Source organism: Vidua chalybeata, chromosome 2 (genome assembly GCF_026979565.1).
Source record: "Vidua chalybeata isolate OUT-0048 chromosome 2, bVidCha1 merged haplotype, whole genome shotgun sequence".
NCBI lineage: Eukaryota > Metazoa > Chordata > Aves > Passeriformes > Viduidae > Vidua > Vidua chalybeata.
Window position 1 is genome coordinate 4,425,431 of NC_071531.1, and position 19,127 is coordinate 4,444,557.

General features: G+C 40.6%; 1 protein-coding gene across 2 annotated transcripts; it reads left to right on the forward strand.

Annotated features, from left to right (window-relative positions):
• Positions 1–5,761: 5,761 nt before the first annotated feature.
• On the forward strand, positions 5,762–16,941 carry FAM3B (FAM3 metabolism regulating signaling molecule B). Of its 2 annotated transcripts, none has more exons than XM_053935055.1 (8): positions 5,762–5,867; positions 10,484–10,621; positions 11,367–11,490; positions 12,201–12,259; positions 13,770–13,820; positions 14,491–14,578; positions 15,317–15,449; positions 16,810–16,941. In XM_053935055.1, the coding sequence occupies exons 1-8, from the start codon at positions 5,849–5,851 to the stop codon at positions 16,897–16,899; spliced, it is 702 nt and encodes a 233-aa protein (XP_053791030.1). In that variant the 5' UTR covers positions 5,762–5,848; the 3' UTR covers positions 16,900–16,941. The 2 variants fall into 2 exon arrangements, with proteins under 2 accessions (XP_053791030.1, XP_053791031.1); XM_053935056.1 differs by having other exon boundaries at positions 5,763–5,867; positions 10,574–10,621.
• Positions 16,942–19,127: the final 2,186 nt, after the last annotated feature.

The window sequence follows — 19,127 nt, forward strand, 5'->3', positions numbered from 1 at the left end:
AGATAAACACTATGTAAAAAATCAGATTTTATGCTGCGTAAAATAAATGATTAATTCTTTCAACCTATTCTGTGTGTCTTTTAAAATCCTGTTAAGAAGAACTTCAAAGCTGATAAATTATATCCATCCAAATTCCTCCTGTGACTCTCAGTTCCAACTTCTGGTTGTGTAGATCCCATCTGACCCTGGCAGGAGGGGGAGGCAGCCAAGTTTAGCTCCGAGATGATTATTTTTCCTGCTTATTCCGGAATTACGGATATTCCCGCTTCAACTTTCCATTTCAGTACGGGGCAGAACCGAGCAGAGAAAGCATGACGCTGAGAATGTGGAGCTGCTGATGGTTTGGCGTGGACTGGGGTCATACTTAGGGCTGTTCCTGCCCTGGGATGCAGATGGGGAAGGGACACAAATCCCTGTCCCTGTCCCCAATCCTTGCTCCGCGCTCTTTCCTCGCCAGGTGGAGCCCAAGCGGCGTTTTCCAACTCTTGGAAATCTGATTCCTCAGGTTTTAACTTTTCTATGTTTCAGATTCTGTGCTGCTTCAGTGTGTGGGTCTGGCCTTCATATTATGGGATGGTGAGCTCTCTTCACAGAGCAGGGAGACAAAACAATTCCTTCTCCAGCTGGGCACCAAGGACAAATGATCCAAAGCTCAGGCCAGGAGCACAAACAGCGTGGGCTGGAGAGAGAAAAACAAGCAGGATGGGAGCGCCTGGGCTAAAGCTGGAATGGGACAATGAACTGCAAGGTGCAAATGGAGCAGAGCTGATCCCAGTGAGAGCCCCCGGGAGCGCTCGTGCATTTTGGGACCATTTTGGTTCCTCTTGGGTGCAGCCCTGGCTGGGCTCTGCTGCTGCCCAAGGTGGATCCATGGAGGCCTTTTCATAAATCCCTACTTTATTCTTTAGCTCTGTCCAGCCTCTGCTCTAGGTCAGCCTTCTCAAGGCATCAAACCCTTTCATCACTTTCTGATTTTTTGCCTGAATTCCCTTAAAAGTTACTTTCATTTTCTTTTTTGAATATCCGACCTCAAAGACCCTTAGCTTAGGGTCTTCTGATCATTTATCTCCCTCTTCCCTCCACCTAAACACCTCTTTACAAAATCCATTATTTTAAGCCCTGAACTTTTTAAAGGCAGCACAGTGGATTTATTGTGTGTGTTATAAGTTTAGGACATTAGTCAAATAACATGGAGTCACACCAACTGTTTAATATTTTTCCTTCAAAGCTGGCAGGTTTTGCTTATTTCTGTCCTGATATTCAGTGAAGCTTCTCCTTTACTGCCACACCTGTGGCAGTAAAGGAGAGGCTTCACTGAATATCCAGAAGTTGTGGATGCTGCATCCCTGTAAGTGTTCAGGTGTTGGATGGAGCTCTGAGCAACCTGTTCTAGTGAAAATTGTCCCTGCCCATGGCAGGGAGTCAGAACTGGATGATCTTTAAGGTCCCTTCCAAACCATTTCATGCTCCCATTATTACACAGCTCTGCTCACAATTTTTCATTCTTTTTCTTGTGCTTAAACTTATGCTCTTGAAATTACCATCATCTTCAGAGAACCCTCCAGACTTCAGGCTCATTGAATCCAAAACTGCAAAACTGTTTATTCACACTTCCCTTGCTCATCTTTGCCCATGAAAACCAGCCTGTTTAGACAAAACAGCTTTTAAGTTTGTGTGTGAAACACAAAAGTAAGAATTTGTTGCAAGAATACGGCTTTTTTTTTGATAATGACAGTGGAGTGTACACAAATACATGAAGGGTGGCAATGCAAGTGCTCTGTGTAATTTTACAGTAAAATGTGTAATTCTGATGGCCACTTAAAACAGTAAACTTTTACTATTTTCCCCTTTCTCCACCAAAACAAACTCTTTAAAAATAAATTGTTTGTGGTTTCTTTTTATTTTTTTTTTCCTTGTAGAGGCTGACAAGTACCACTTGCCTACACCTTGACTCTTCATCTGTTTGGCTAGGGAATTCAATAGCATTCCCCAAGAAATACAGGTTATTGTAAAGAGTACAGAGATCTGTGCTGCCAGTGCCTACAGAAATATTAGAGTATTGGATTTTTACAGCTGTCAGCTAGATGAGACTGCTTTCTATGAATAAACAAGTATTATGACTTCAAATTCTTTCTTTTCATGCACCCAGAATTCTTCTGAAGTACTATGAGTAGGAATACTATTTACTTTTCCCTTGATTGCTTTTTAATTGTAAATTTAACATTACTTTCAGCTTTCTGTATTCTTATTGAATGAGATTCTTTTTATTGTTGGACAGCTTGAAGATTCTCTAGGCTGGTGGTTTATACTGATTTTTAACTGCTGATTTATTTTTGACTGCTGATGTATCCACCTTCTATCTGGATCAAGTGCAGTTAAATATATTCTCCACATGTTTATCCTCTGGATTAACAAAGCAGAAGAAAAACACACAAATCAGCCACACCTTTGTATTGCTCAGCAGGTCAGAAATGCCTCAGCCTCACAAACCTTACAGGTTTTCCAGCTTATCAACTGAAAGTAATCAATGCTTGCTTTTTGCCCTTTGTTAAATGATCAATTTTTGCATATCTTGTGGAAGGTGTCTTTAATCCTTTATATCCACAAAAGAAGCATCTAAAAGTTCTCATCTTGTTTTAACTATATGCTCCTGCGTTTCATACAGACAGTTAAGGTATTAAAAAAAAAACAAAAAAAAAAAACAAAAACAAAAAAAAAAAACAAAAAAAAAAAAAAAAAAAAAAAAAAACAGTAGTTTTATTATAATAGACATTTACATCTCTATTTCTCTGTTCCCCTTCATGTCACCACCACACAGGATGCTGCATTATGGCACAGGCACATGGTGAATTATGGGTGAGTTCAATAACTGCTCTTCCACACCACTGCCCCTGTTGTCCACGTGCATGTTCTTGTCTGCCCCAAGTGTCAGGTAAAATTAGATACCAGCTGCACATTTTATGTAGGAGGTCTATTTTTCTTAAGTTCTTGTGAGCTCTACAGGCAAAGATTTAGTCCAGTGTTCTCTCCCTGCCTTGCTAACTCTGCCTCCATTTTAAATCATTAAATTCTTTGAACTTGTCCTGGCAGGATTGAAAATCCACTGCTGGCCATTTGTGGGCAAGGAGAAAACACAAATTAAATTCTTACAAGGGTTGGAATGACACTTCTGTTGGTCAAGTGAGGTGGATGCAGAAAATCTCTGTTGGTGCTGTGGTTCAAAGGGCAAGCAGGAACTTGCTGGTGTAGTTCTTACTGTGTTAGATCATAAACTTCCTCTGCTGACTGGGTTTTGTGGTGATAAGAGAAGAGCAAGACCCTGTAGATGCATTCACCTGCTCCATTCAGTGTCATTTGTTTCCTGAGTTGATTTCCTGTCTTGCTTATCACCAAAGGGTCTTACAGGAATTGAGAGTGCAGATTATTATTTTGTAAGTTTTTCTCTAAGCTTTCAAATTACAGAATGAACGTCTGCAGAATGAAATCAGAAATTATCCTTCAGAAGGGTTCTGCACCCCACATCTTCGATTAATCACTAAAGAAGTGTAATTTGGGTTTTTTTGCAGATACAGAAGAGATACCTGAAGTAAAACATTTTAGAGTTTCCTCTTCCTTAGGCACTTAAAATCTTCTCAGCCACTGGATCCCTGGGATTTGGCAGGCCAGGCAAACCAGGATTTGGAGCAAATGCCTGGGTGTAGTTCCAGGTGGTTTAGGCAGTAATGAAAAGTAACCTGCTACACTTTTCTTGTGGGCTAAAGCAGGTAAAATTTCATCTTTTCCTACAGACATTGATGGCCAGTACAGTGTGTTTTTCACTGTATTGAGGTGGTGACAAAGTTCCAAAGGGCTTAAAATTTTTCCCTATGGAATCTGTGACCCACCACTACTCATACGATAAATTTATTTCAAAATTAAATTATCCCAAGTCCTAGTTAATATTCTTTGATTTAATAAAAACATATTAATTTTTCATTTGGTTGCCACACGGTGTTTTAGGTTTAGAGCTGTATTATTGTTACTTTAAGGGCTAGAAGTGCAATCTTCAACCGTTTCAATCATTTATTAACAGAGGCATCATTTTCTGATATGCCAGCTTGCAGGTTAACTTCCTGCAGAAGTAATTGCATATTTTAAAAAGTATGTCAGACTAATGTTGTCCTTAACTTCCTCTTGCCATCTCATAACTTCTTCCTTTCTGTTCAATGCTTCTCATTGCTTAAGTTTATTTGTCCCATGTTACCACTTTAATTATTCACATGCCCAGGTTTCATGGGATGTTGCTTTTTCATTTGCAAGCTCCAGTACATTTGAAAATAACCTGCAGCAATTACTCCCTTAGGTTTTACCTGCAATTTACAGGGTATTATAATATACCACTCGCAGACAAGGACAAGAAACACCTCTCCTCCAGGGACTGGGAACATTTACAGCTTTCAGCAGTGTCCTGGGAGGAATGCAAAAGCCTCTCTCTGGCTGCAGTTCCTATATGAGCCCCCCTGCAGGATTTATTCATCTGTTTGCTGAGCTAAACATAATTCCTCTGCATCATTAGAGGCAGAGGGAAAAAAAGAGCTTAGAGGAAACTAAATCTAAGAGGTTTTAAGGGCAACTGCAGAATCACAGAGAGGTTTGAGTGGTTTTCTAAATGAAAATTAGTGACACAGCTACCCCAGCAGGAAGGAAATCTCCAGGTGATGGTGCACAACACTTGGTACACAAGAAAAGATGAGCCAAGGATGGGATGGAGCTCATAGTGGAAATTGTGTCATCTCAGAGCTGGGACAAGGGGTGGGAAAAGGAGGAGGGGTCTCCAATGGAAAAAGCCCTGGGTTGGGTTCAACTGACTCAAAAATAACTGGTTCACCTGGAGAATGGATCCAAACTCAGAGAGTAGGTTTAGGTTGGATATGAGGAAGAAATTCTTCCCTGTGAGGGCGGTGGGGCACTGTCCCATCCCTGGAAGTGTCCAAAGCCTGAGTAACCTGACGTAGTGAGACATTCCCTGGCCATGGTGGTGGTGTTGGGAGCAAATGATCTGAAAGGAGCCTCACCACAGAAGGGAAAGGGAAAGGGAGAAAGGGAGAAAGGGAGAAAGGAAGCGAGAAAGCAAGAAAGACAGAGAGAGAAAAAAAGGAAAGGGAAAGGAAGGGAAAAGGAAGGGGAAGGGAAAGGAAGGGGAAGGGGAAGGGGAAGGGGAAGGGGAAAGGGGAAAAGAAAAGAAAAGAAAAGAAAAGAAAAGAAAAGAAAAGAAAAGAAAAGAAAAGAAAAGAAAAGAAAAGAAAAGAAAAGAAAAGAAAAGAAAAGAAAAGAAAAGAAAAGAAAAGAAAGAAAAGAAAAGAAAAGAAAAGAAAAGAAAAGAAAAGAAAAGAAAAGAAAAGAAAAGAAAAGAAAAGAAAAGAAAGAAAAGAAAAGAAAAGAAAAGAAAAGAAAAGAAAAGAAAAGAAAAGAAAGAAAAGAAAAGAAAAGAAAAGAAAAGAAAAGAAAAGAAAAGAAAAGAAAAGAAAAGAAAAAAAAAGAAAAGAAAAGAAAAGAAAAGAAAAGAAAAGAAAGAAAAGAAAAGAAAAGAAAAGAAAAGAAAAGAAAAGAAAAGAAAAGAAAAGAAAAGAAAAGAAAGAAAAGAAAAGAAAAGAAAAGAAAAGAAAAGAAAAGAAAAGAAAAAGAGGCATATGTGCTCTCCTTCTGTCCCGCAGGCCAGCTGGGTGCTCTCTGCGGAGAGTAATTTAAAGTTGTTAAACCAGGGCGGTGCGGCGCTTACAGGCGGCCGCTCCCCTTCCCGCTGCCTTCCCGGTGCTGGCAGGGGAAGGCTGGCAGAGGGACGGAAAGAGGAGGAGGAGGAGGAGGAATAATGAAGCTGACCCGGCACTGTGAGTAGGATGCGCCCCAGAGCCGCTCCGGGCGGGATGAGACCCCCATGGCCAAGGGGAAGGGGCGAGAGGGATGATGCCAACTCAGCTCTTAGACTCGAATAAGTCATGCTCGAGTCTTAAATATATTCTCTTTTTTTACTTTTTTCCTCTGCTCAAGCCCAGCTGCGTGCGGATGGGTGTGTCTATTAGCAAAGTGTGGCTGCGTGGGGGTTTGGAATCAGCTAAACACAGAATAACCCAATACCGGGCTTACATTTAGTGATTTCGTTGCTGCCAAGAGGCACCTGAGGGACAAGGGAAATTGCGAGCTGCTGGAAGGTGGGACTGCTGACACAGGACCCGAGGGAAGGGCAGGAAGCTCTCTCGGGGGAGAGGAGATATTAGGATAGGGAGATATTAAGAGAGGAGATACTAGGGAAGGGTTTTTCACCCAGAGGGTGGTCGAGCACTGAACAGCTCCCCAGGGAAGTGGGGAGCACTGAACTTGACAGAGCTCAAGAAGGGTTTGGAAAACGCACTCAGGCACAGGGTGGGATTGTTGGGGTTCTGTCCTGTGCTGGACTGGATGATCCTTGTGGGTCCCTTTAAACTCAGGATATTCTGTGATTCTGTCATCTTTTCCTTATGCTCTGCTTTTTTACATGTCCTGCTGCGCCTCCATCCTGACTGTCCTTCCTCCTGGCTTCTCTCTGCCACCTCCTCTGCCTGGCACTGTGAGTATTGTGAGTGTCCCTGCCTCATGACAGGGACAAGATGTAACTCTCAGGGAGCTCCTCCGTGGCAGAAACAGAGTGAGGGAGGCACAGCAACACCTCTGCAGCTCAGCATCCCCACACTGCTCCTTGGTGCTGAGCAACCACAGCCTCCAATGTCAGCAAAAGCACAGTCTGACTTTCCTGCATATAGGCTGGACTTTGTGTTTTATAGCTTTTAATTGTTTAATCACAAATATTAAGCTCTCTTGACTATCTTAACTTTCTCTGAGCTTATGGCTTCGCTCTTAACTGTGTCGAGGTTTGCACATGTCTGCAGAGAAACCCAAAAATGAATGTATGTGTGCAGGATAAATAACTTCAGTAAACCTAAGAGAGCCAGCTGGACCCAGCAGCTGGGTCAGTGAGGTCTCTTGATACCTTCTGAGTCCCAGAAAGCAAACCTAAAAGTTGGTTGACAGTGAAAATATTCCATGAGTGTTGAGAACCAGGTACAAACTATGCAGGAGAGTTGGGAAATGTGTTCCTTGAGCCTTAAAAGGCATATTTCAAAAAAGGTTTAAGAAGATTGTGTTCTAAGTAAAATACAGAATAAATATTATAGATATATAAATATTATATAAATATTATAGATTCACAGAACTATTTAGGTTGGGGAAAACCTCCAAGATCATCGAGTCCAACCTTTGATCGATCACCACCCTGTGAACTAGGTAGAAGCACTGAGTGCCACATCCAGTTGTTTCTTTCACTCCTCCAGGGATGGGCACTCCAAACCTCCCTGGGTAGCCCCTGCCAAGGCCTGAGCAGCCTTTCCATGGGGAAATTCCTGCTGCTGGCCAAGCTGAGCCTGCCCTGGCCCAGCCTGAGGCCGTTCCTTCTCCTCCTGTCCCTGTTCCCTGGGAGCAGAGCCCGACCCCCCGGCTGTCCCCTCCTGGCAGGAGCTGTGCAGAGCCACAAGGTCCCCCCTGAGCCTCCTTTGCTCCAGGCTCAGCCCCTTCCCAGCTCCCTCAGCCCCTCCTGGGGCTCCAGCCCCTTCCCCAGCTCCATTCTGGCACACTCCAGCCCCTCAATACCTTTTTTGTAGTGAGGAGCCCAGAACTGGACACAGGATTTGTGATGTGGCCTCACCAGTGCCAAGTACAGGTGGGTCCTGCTCCTGTGGCCACCCTATTCCTGATTCAAGCCTCCATCCATCAATCCAGCCTGTCCAGATCCCTCTGCAGAGCCTTCCTGCCCTCCAGCAGATCAACCCTCCCACTCAACATTGTGTTGTCTGCAAACTGACTGAGTGTGTCCTCAATCCCCTCATGCAATAAAAACATTGAACCTGACCAGCCCCAGAATTGATCCTGGGAACACCACTGGTGACTGGGTGTGGCACCATTCCCCACCACCCTCTGGGCTCAGACATGCAGACAATTCTTAAGCAAGGGAAGATGCTCCTGTCCAGGTTGTGGGCTGCAGCTTTTCCAGGAGATGTGGGAGACAGTGTCAAAGGCTTTGCTGAAGTCACTGCACACAACATCCACAGCCTTCCCTACATCCCCCAGAGGGGTCACCTGGTCATAAAAAGAGATCAGGCATCAAGGAGATCATAAAAGGTTGGTCAGGCAAGACCTGCCTTTCCTAAGCCCTTTCTGATCCCTTGGTTATCATGTTTGTGCCATGTGATCACACTCAGGATGATCTGTTCCATGATTTCCTCAGCCACCAGGGAATAACATCAGGCATAACAGCAGTTAGACTTTTGTACTTTCTCTTCTATTTAGATAAAATGCTCCACTGTTGAGCCTGTTTTGCAACAGAGTTGCTCCATAATAATGATGAAAAATAGTGCAAATATATGGTAAAGGTAAACCTGCCAAGCTAACTGTGGAATGAGCAAAACAAAACCTGACTGGTGCTCTCATAGATCTTTGCAATGCACCATGCCCTATCCTCTCCCCAAAAATAGTCACTGAAATCTCTAAATAAAATTGTCATTTTCACTTCATTCTTCTGGGGTTTTGTCTTTGAAATTTGTGACTTGGCCTCCTTTATGAATTAAATATATTTTGTGTATAAATCTGGTAATTTTTTTAGTATTAAAAAAGACCTAAAGTTTGTGTTAATCTGCTTGGTTCCAGCAGCTTCCTGATTTGTGCATGTGGGCTTTGTCAGTGTTTGTGTTCACATCACTGCAGAAATGAAGTGTCAGAGTAATTTCAGTATTATTTTAGTGTGGGTTTGCAGCACTACTAGTGGTGGAGTGAGAGACTTCTCATGGGTAATACTGAGGAAAATTTATAGTATCTGAAGATCCATTATGTAACTCTCAATTTTAATCCTTTGATGAAAACACAGCAAGTTTCTCACAATATTTTCCCTGCAGTCACACAAATATTTCTGCAATGTATCATTGGGCTTTTTATTTTTAAAGCTGGGAGAATGCAGGAACAACCACATGGAGAAATACAAAGAGGGGGTAGCTAGCAAGGAAAAATTCAGTCTTTATGGTGGGTTATCAACAGAACCTGTGTGAATAAAGTCTGCTCTTATGGAAAAAAAATATCAAAGTTCCTTCTGGCATAAATAACCAGAATAACAGAATTTTTCAGAACTTGGATGCAGACCAATTGAGCAGAATTCACAGGAGTAGCAGAACTCGCAAAACAGGACTTGAGGAGGACAAGTGAAAACTTTGGCCTTGTTCTAAAGAAAGGGCAGGGCAGAAATCTTAATGTTTATAAAAGGCAGTGCTAAGAAGGAAAGAAGAGAACTATCTCATGAGTGTAAACTGTTATAAGGAAGATTCAGACTAGATAATACATACAAAATACTAGAAATTTTCTAGAGGGCTGGCAAAGTAAACATACTGCATATTTTTGGACATTGGTCCTGTTGAACTCAGTTTTCAGGACTATAAAATGAATAATTTTCTTTTTTTTCCACTTTAACAGACCCTTGTTTTCAAGGATGGTGCTTTGCAGATCAGGAAGTGACTCAGGCCTCTAAAACATCCTGTTCCACTACTGCAGTGTGATATTTCCTCGTTTAGCATCATAAATTAGGTGGTGTATTTCATCAGGAAAGCTGTCAGCACTTCTGGTGTTGAGGAAAAGCAGATATTCAATATGAGGAGGAAGCCTTTCACAACAAGGGTGGCAAAACACTGGCACAGGTCATCCAGGGAAGTGGTGGCTGCCCCATTCCTGGAAATACCCAAGGTCAGGCTGGACAGGGCTCTGAGCAACCTGATGCAGTTGAAGATTTCCCTGCTCATTGAAGGGAGGTCAAATTAGATTAACTTTGAGGGTTCCTTCCAACCCAGGTCTGATTCTGTGTATGAATCAGAGCTCATTGTGTGAAAGGGATTGTTTGGGCCTTCTATTTTATCCCAGCATTTTGAAAACGTGGGTGCAGGGAATTCCCTGCTTGGTCAGCATTTAAAACCATTCCTGGAGTGTTTGCACATCTCAAAAAATCAATAGTAACTGCAAAACACCTCTGTAGTACACAGTACTTACTTTTCAGAGTCAAAATCCTGCTAGGATTGAGTTAAACCTTGTGTTTATTTGAGATATTATGGATGTAGATTGAAGGGAGTCTTGGGGGAATTTTCTGCTTGAAGATCAAGTTTTAGAAACAAAAGGGGTTCTCCTTGGAGATAGGAATGCACCAAATACTCTATTGCCACATCTCTGAAGGCTGTGGTTAGCACAGTGAATAAAAAAAATAAAAAAAAAAAAATATAAAAAAAAAAAAAACAAAAAAAAACAAAAAAAAAAAAAAAAAAAAAAACAGCCAGTTTGGGTAGCAATGCCAGAAAAAAAAAAACAAGATTTTTTGTGTTGCTATGAAAACGTTTTTATGTTTTTGTTGGATGGATTTTTTTCCTTTTTATTTCCCCCTTCACAGTTGTTCTGAGATTATTTGGATTCCTGTTGACATCCTTGGCTGCTTGGTATTTGGGATACTTTGTTGCTGCTCATATACCCCAAAATACAGTATCTATTGCTGCACTTCAAGAGATTGGAAAGAAACCAGTGTTGAGGGGTATGTAGTTGTATTTATTTCCTTTTTTTTTTCTTTCTTATACTGTATCTGATATTGTGTATTTATGTGCTAAATAATGAATGGCTTGTTAGCTAAGAAATTATTTGGTATGTGCTATTATACGAATGAAGTTGACTGTAAAGCTAATTAAAACAAAGCTAAACCTTTTCTCAGACACTGTTTTTGAAGAAACACAATGTCAGCCTATTTTTACATGTGTACAAAGGCAATTATTTGAACACTGATGTAAGAACACCTTATTTGTTTGCAGAAAAAAGAGTGCAAAGCTGCAGCTTTGTTTCTATTACACATATTTTATATTTGTGATAAACAGCTGAATCATTAACTAAACTTTGTGAGTAAACTCTCATTATTTTTGAGCTCTGACCAGGTGGTTTAATGTGTATACTTTTGTCATTCTATGACTAAGTCATTGTGTTTAAAAAGGGCTTAAAATAAGAACGATAACTATTCACTTCAAGCTGTTGGTAGGAAACCTTCATCCTGGTAGCCCTTGTTTCCTGTGATGTGGAATAGCAGATAATAATCACCTTATTTTCAGTTATACCTATTTGGAAATCAGTGATAACTTCCAGCCCAAACCAACCTGTGATGAAGTTGCCACGATCTCAGGATTCTGTGTTCAGATGTTTGAGTTCAGCACGTTGACTTTAGGGGATTCATCCCATGTAGAAATTGTTCATGCAGCATCCAATAAAACATTCTTTCATCTTTGCTGTTGCAGCCCCAGCCCCCAAAAGGCAGAAGTGTGACCTCTGGTCTCCCTGCCCACCTGGGAACTTCGCCTATCGCATCCTCAGTGGCGGTGGCAAACAGAGGAGGCCTACAATTTGTTTTGAGGACGAGGAGTGAGTACCCCTCTCACTTTACACCTAAGCAAGTGCTTTGTGTTGTGAGCAAACGTGTTTGGGTTTGGCTCAGTAGCAGCAACTGAGCTGCTACCAGGGGCTCCTATTCTGGTGGAAAACTTCAGAATTTATCTGATAGTATTTAACTCTTCTTCTTTTTTTTTTTTTTTTTAACCTAATCTCCAGTGATTTTATTTGTTCTTCTATATAAGCTGCAGATGACTGTCAGTTTTCAGCAGGATTTTTAATTTTCATGGTGTAGGATAGCAGATTTACAGAATGTTGACTGCTCAGCACCTTCTGAAAGCCAGGTTCTTTAACAGCTTTTCAAACTGGACAGGTGAAATAACTTCAAAACCTTGCAGTGACCTTTCCTGGAGACATAATCCAGAGAGAGTACAGCCACAAAACCACTTCATCTTGTTTGTTTTGTTTTGTTTTGTTTTGTTTTCCTCCTTTATCTTTCTGGCTGCACTTGTATGAAATATTTTCTTGATCTGGCTCGTTTTGAAAGAGTCATTGTTAAAGGATACTGACTGATAGACTGCACAAGATTTTTAAACTCTTGTTTAAAATAGAATTTTGAATTAAATAACTGAAGAAACCATAAGTATCAGAAAATGACTTTGCACTGGTAAACATAACTTTGCAACAGAGCTGATGGACAGATGTATTTTATTTTACTGACACTGTATTTATTTCAATTCCAGGATTATAAGTGCAGGGAATCATGAGGCTGGAAGTGGTATAAACATTGCCATTGTGAATTGTAAGTAAGAGAAAAAAATGTTACAGAGAGACATACTTGTGTACTGCAATAAATTACCAGTGTTCTTGGAGGGCTTGGATATTTTGTTTTGTGGGGTTTTTTTACCAGCTAGTATGGAAGGGAAAGGAAAATATTGCAAACTTGATTCACGTTACTGTAAGAAAAACAAATCTGTGTGATAAAAAACAGTCTTCTGGGTAAACAAAAGAAACATGTTCATAATCAATACAGGAAAATAGAATAGAAAATGTGCACACAGATGTGGTGTATTTTATTAGACAAAAGACTTGTAGCACAGCAAGAATATCTGTGATCTCCAGCAGTAGGACTCAGCTTTCAGCTTCAGTCCTTCATAAAATATATCTGCTGCTCCACTGATACGGGTGAAGCACGAACTGAGAGTTGCAGCTCTGCCTCAAGGTGTAGCCGTGGTACAAATTCCTTTTCCAGACTTGTTCAGGATATACAGAAAAACAAATTCAAATTTTAATTAATACTAAATTGCCATTTGCTTATAGTAAAAGTCAATGGAAGCAGCAGGTGTGCTTTATTCTAGGTTTGGAGGCACCTAAATCCTAAATTTTGATTTCGATGAATGGGAATGGTGATGAAATGCAGTGTATTCAATAATGAGTCCAGGGAAAAATGAATGCCTAAATCTTGTGGGAGAGAGGGAAAAAGGGAGTTCACAGGCACAGTCAAGCTGGCTTTGATCACAAAACGCTTATATCTTAATTTTTTTTGTCCCACTATTGCTAAGCAAGATCTTGACTTTGTCTAAACTTGTATAATTTTGCTGAGGATTAAATTAACCACTGACAAGAATCTGTTCCAAATTTTTCCCCAGTTAACTACTGCCTTCTTTTTCTAACAATCACAAAATCTTTACTGGGTATAAAATATAAAAATGAGTTTAAAATAAGAGTAAGAGGAGAAATAATCATCTTGAATGCACAAGCAAGATGGTGGCAAATAGGAGCAGGCAAATCTATCCATTATCTTGCATCAGTCTGTGGTAAAACATATTTTCTTACATGTCCATTAATTAGATCAGGCAAGATAATGACTGTTCTCAATAAATGGAATGGATGAAAAGCTGAATGTCTCAAACACTGCACAGAATAGGATTAAGCTAATTCAAACAGTTTTAGGCTTAACCAATTTTCCTGTCTATGGCCACGATATATATATTTAGTGTATATATATATATATATATATCGTATATTTAGATATAAAAACACAGAAACACACACCAAAAAATGAATTTTTCTTTAAAATAAGAAGTGATAAAAATTTTAGTCACATTTGATTATTAGAGACGATATGAAACAAAATATTCTCTCCAAATCTTAAAGTTATTATTTAATATTTCTTCCAATTTAAGAACTGAAACAAAAGAAGTCAAATAATACACAAAATTAGGAATGCCTAGCTTTAGCTGAAAATGCTGTGTTTGCCTATTGAATAAAATAACATTTGCTTATATTTCGATCTTTTATTTTAATTACAGATAAAACAGGAAAATTCATGTCGACAAATTTTTTTGAAATGTGGGCAGGAGGTAAGGAAAAGAGTCCAAGAGAGCTTTTGTTAGTGTTTCAGCATTAAGAATAGACAGATTCATGTAATTATCCTCCTCTTTTCTGTTTGACTTTGTATTCTCAACAGGGATCAGCTAGAAACAAACAGCTGCTGTCTTCATAAAATATGTTCTGGCCAGATATGATGACAAATTTTGCCTGAAAAGCTGAATTTCTCCTGTTGGTTGAGATAGTTAATGATCTTCTTTGTTAAATTATCTTGTTGTTTTCCTTTTTTTTTTTTTTCCTTTGGTCTCCCTTATTTCAGTCTGGTAGTAATGGCACTTAAGCAGTTATGACATCCAGATACTTCACTCAGCAAAATTCCTTTTCCTGACACATCTTGTTCTATTTCAGTTACAAAATCATCATAGTTATAAAATCATCATCATCATCATAGGAAATTTGCTAATCTGTCTCTTAACAGCCTTCCACGTTGCTGGAAAGATTATCTACTTTGAGAATAGCTTTTAACACATTTTCTATACTTTGAATGGCAAGTTTCCTTACCTATTAGTGAGGAGAACCAGAATGCTCCGAGGCACTGGAAGCTGATTCCCTGACTCCTTAAAAATATTCGTGAGCGTGGGGGCATGAGTAGGAACGTGATGTGTGTGCCAGGAATCACCATCTGTGTGATTGACTCCACAGACCACTCCAGGGAGATGATGGATTTCATCAGGAAAGCACCAGAAGGGACCCTCCTTCTGATGGCCACTCACGATGATGGGAGCACCAGGTAGGAGGTTAATGAGCCTGAGGGGCAGAGCAGTGAAACTCTGGAAAAGGGCTGTTGTGAATTGGTGTAAAGGAATGGTAAATTCCATTTTACGCTCAGAGTTGTTCTCTCAATTCTTGTCTAAAAGTTTCAATTCCATATCTTTTCCATGACTGCACATACCTGTGTGTTGGTGCTCCCTAGGATGGGTAGACATTGTTTAAAAGCACTCCAAAGGGCACTGCTGTTCCATCTGGGTCACAACCTTCTGAAATATTATTTATCTTACTCTGAAATACTATTTATCCACACCTCCAATTATGATGTCTCTAGTTTGCATTCCTTCTAACATCATAATCTGATTTTTCAGGTGCTTTTGAATCTTTGGGGGTTTTTAGCTGAGTTCATGATATGGTAATTATCCAGGAAAAGACTTAATCCGTGTTTGACACCCTTGTCCTTATTTAGGAAGGACTGAAGCACCAGACAGTATTTGAGATACCTTTTTCTTTCTGCTGTGCTGTTACAAACAGGTTGTATTAACATCAGGAACTTAGTGAGAAGGAAAAAATTTGATAAATTAAATTCTCTCTGTGAATTCAATGTCATGCTGCTACCACAGCTCTCAGGGCTATTTGAATCTCATTTTTGCTTCTGCAGGCTTAATGCTGAATGTAAAGCATGAATCAGCCATGATCTTTTTCATCATTTTTCACATCTTGAATTTTTAACACTCATTTTTTCACTACGTTTTCCTAGGTTGAAAGATGACACCAAAAAATTAGTAGAAGAACTGGGAAGTAAAGAAATAAAGAATATAAAGTTCAGATCAAGTTGGGTTTTTATAGCTGCCAAAGGCTTCAAGCTGCCAGATAATATCCAAAAAGAAAAGGTCAGATTTGTTTCATTTTCACTTTATATTTGTCTATATATCAAAACCTAAAACTTTGGGAATAACTTGCCCACAGGTCGCAGGAGGACTAAAGAAACTGTTTTTCACAGAGATTTCTGTTTGCATCTGTGCTCTTGTGTTCAGTTTCTGTAATGCTCATCTGTGTGACTGAGGCAGACAGAAATAAGAAAACCCAACACAGAGTTCAGGTCCCTTGATGATGCTGATTCCCTCCACAGCTCCCACAGTGGGGCTCTTTTTCCCAGAATATCACTGGATCACAGGATGGTCAGGCTGGAAGGGACCATGGTGCCTCTTCTGGTGCCACCTCCCTGTTCCAGGAGCACAGGGCACAGGGCTGTGTCCAGATGGCTCTGGAATATCCCAGGGAGGAGAGCCCAGAGCCTCTCTGGGCTCTGCTCAGGGCTGGGCACTGCCCAGGGCAGAAGTTGTGCCTCCTGTGCAGGGAATTGCTGGGCTCAGCCCCTGCCCGTGGCTCTGGGGCCATTGCTGGGCCTGGAGCAGAGCCTGGGCCTGCTCTGCCCTCCTGCACACAGGGACAGACTGGGACAGACTGGGACAGACTGGGACAGACAGACAGGGACACACAGGGACAGACAGGAATAGCCAGGGACAGACAGGGACACACAGGGACACACAAGGACACACAAGGACAGACTGGGACACACAGGGACACACATGGACAGCCAGGGACAGCCAGGGCTGAGGCCCCTCTCACTGGGGCTCCTCTCCAGGCTGAGCAGCCCCAGCTCCCTCAGCCTTTCCTGGGCACGGAGATGCTCCAGGCCCTTGCTCAGCTCCAGGAGCTCCTGTCCCTGCTGTGCTGAGGAGCCAGAGCTGGACACAGCACCCAGAGGTGCCTCCAGGGCTGGGCACAGGGGCAGGGTCACCCCTGACCTGCTGGCAGTGCCCATCCCGATGTCCCCCAGGATCCCATTGGCCTCTTTGGTCTCTGCTGGGCAGGGACAGCTCATTGTCCACCAGGACCCCCAGGTCCTTCTCCACAGAGCTTTTTCCCAGCAGGTCACCCCAGCTTGTGCTGGTGCAGAATACTTTTGCAATATTCTTCACATTTCAGAGCTTGTGCTGGACAAAGATATTCAATTTAGTGTATATCATGACAGCCATCTGTGAAATAAATAAAGCACTCTGTGTAAGAGAGAAACTGGCAGAATCTTCACCCATTATGTTAAGCAAGATGTGCAACATTCTCCTCAGCTTCCCAGTCCTCCTTCATTACTCCCTCCTCTTGTATAAAGTTAAACAAACTGGTATGTAAATAGAAAAAACTAAATACTGATTACTGATTTCTTTTTTTAAATTTATTTTATTTTTACAGATAAACCACTCTGACCAGACAAAGAACAGATACAAAGGCTGGCCAGCTGAAATCCAAATAGAAGGCTGTATCCCAAGAAACCTGATCTGAACAAATGCATACCTCATTAATAAAGACAATTCTATATTTTTATATCTATGACTCTAATCAATTGCCTCCAGAACTCAATAAGCATCTGAACACCAATTGCAAAACAAGTCAAATGCACAGTTTTTAACCTATCTTTGCTCTCTGTGCTTTTGTTCTAATCTGAAAACAAATAGGTATTTTGATAAGAAGTAAAAATAAAATAGTCTGGTTTGGAAATGCAATGTTCAGGAAGTCAGTCATAAAATGCCAGAATTTTTGAAAGTGAGTATAGATTGTCATTAATACTTTTAGGGGTTTGGTTTTACTTGTTTCTTTTTAGTATGTCTTTTCTTTTGGTTGCCTTTAAATACTAATACACAAACAGAACTTAGTCTAAATTGTAATATAAAATCATTTGCAATACAGCAAATTACTTTGAAGTCAATTTATTAATAACATTTCTTCTGTTCAGAGAAAGTATGGCAAGACCAGGTACATTTGTTGAGCTGCTTTTAGTGATGTTGACAACACAGAAAGCAATACTAACATGTAAAGATCCAGTTACTTGAATTATTTTGACAAATTCAAGCAGCAAATCTACATAGTTTGATTTAATTATTTTTTCTTTCTTTAAGTGCAACGTACATAAAAAATATAGTGACTTCATGCAAGTGTAAAAGTTGTTCATGTTAACTGTAGAATCAAGCACATGATTGAAAGGAAGCTGTAGAAACATTTATTCAATTTCTCTTTCTTTGAAGCACAGCATGTGTCTGGACTGGTCTTAAGTGGTGTTTGTCCCCCTGTGGTTCAGATATCTCCCATATGCCTGATTCCATAACTTAAATTATGCTTCCTGCAGCATTCCACTATTATTCTAATTATTCCCCAAACATATAGAATTAACCCAAACTGATTACATGGAGAATAACTCATCACTATTCTTTTTATACCATTCTATGATATGTCTTATGATTGTCCTCATCTACTCTCTCCTGCCTAGACTGAACCCACCTGTTTTAATCTTTCCTTACACTTTTCTCAACATTAAAACATTAGTTCTGTGGTTCCTGCTTGAAGCCCCCTTTGAACCTTCAAATTAAGCTTGAAAGATTCAAATCTCCAACTGTGGCTGCCACTTGTAGTCACTGCTGCGTCCTCAGCAGCTTTCTGGTGTTGTGTCTCTCACCAGTCCCTAAAGTTTCCTGCTACTGGTTTGCAAACTGCTCCATAGCCCAGGGACACTGCCAAAAAAAACCATTTAAATTAGTCTGGCTCAATTTGACTTTGGCAGACTCAGCTCCTTAGCACCTTGCTGCTGACGAGGTGGATACAAACTCAGCCCTTCAATAGCTGTTTCAATGTTTTTCCACATTAAGTCATTCTTCTTAATAATAATAATTTTTTCGGGTGGTGCTACTGGCAGGACATTTATTCCTTTGCATCGTAATCACCCTTTGCTACATGCCTGAATTATAAAAATAACATAATTACAGTGCTAATGGCTGGCAGTCCTCAAGAGTGCCAAGCTCTGAGACAGCCCTCGAGCTCTGTGCAGTCTGACAGCCACTGCTTCCTGCTCCAGGCCACAATTAATCTCACATCAATTACAATTAAATTTTACTTCAATTTCTGCTTAGCAGTTACCATGAAGTACAACATTCTCATGCTTTTCATTTGCTCTGTTCTTCACACTCTGTGCAAGTGTTCCACCCTTAGCAACAGTAAAAGCTGCACCTCTGTCATCTGAATCAAATATCAAACCACTCTGAGAACCTTTCACAGCACAAATTCCTGCAAAAGGGTCTTTAACCCATGGTGTTTTCACTTTTACAGAGATGAAGCTGAGTAACCTGGACTAGACAGAAATCTGTTGATAATCTGCAGTGCTGAATAGCCATCATCAGCTTTGTTTTCATTTGCACGACACAGTACTTAAATACGGCAAGTAAAATATGGCAAGCAGAGACCTCTCAAATACTTTGACAAGCGTCTGATCTGAGGAAATTGTGGAAAAGTGATCACTTGCCACTTTTTCAATCACTATTCAGATTAGAAGCAATCTTGCAGAGTTGGTTTGAAAGTGGGACTTTGGCTTTACACCCACAATTTGAACACTTTTAAAGGAACGGCCTCCTAGGAAGAAGTAAAAAGCTTTTTCATGGAATCCTAATTCTGAAAAATTAATCTGGGGGGGAAAACAACAGCTGCAGTGGTGGAGGTCGGTGTTCTCCATGCCAGGTGGTGTT

What these genes read in the sequence shown, in the direction of transcription:
- FAM3B (XM_053935055.1), top strand. An exon ending in ATTTGTTTTGAGGACGAGGA is followed by an intron (nt 11,491 to 12,200) that starts GTGAGTACCCCT and finishes TTTCAATTCCAG; the next exon opens with GATTATAAGTGCAGGGAATC. An exon ending in AAACATTGCCATTGTGAATT is followed by an intron (nt 12,260 to 13,769) that starts GTAAGTAAGAGA and finishes TTTTAATTACAG; the next exon opens with ATAAAACAGGAAAATTCATG.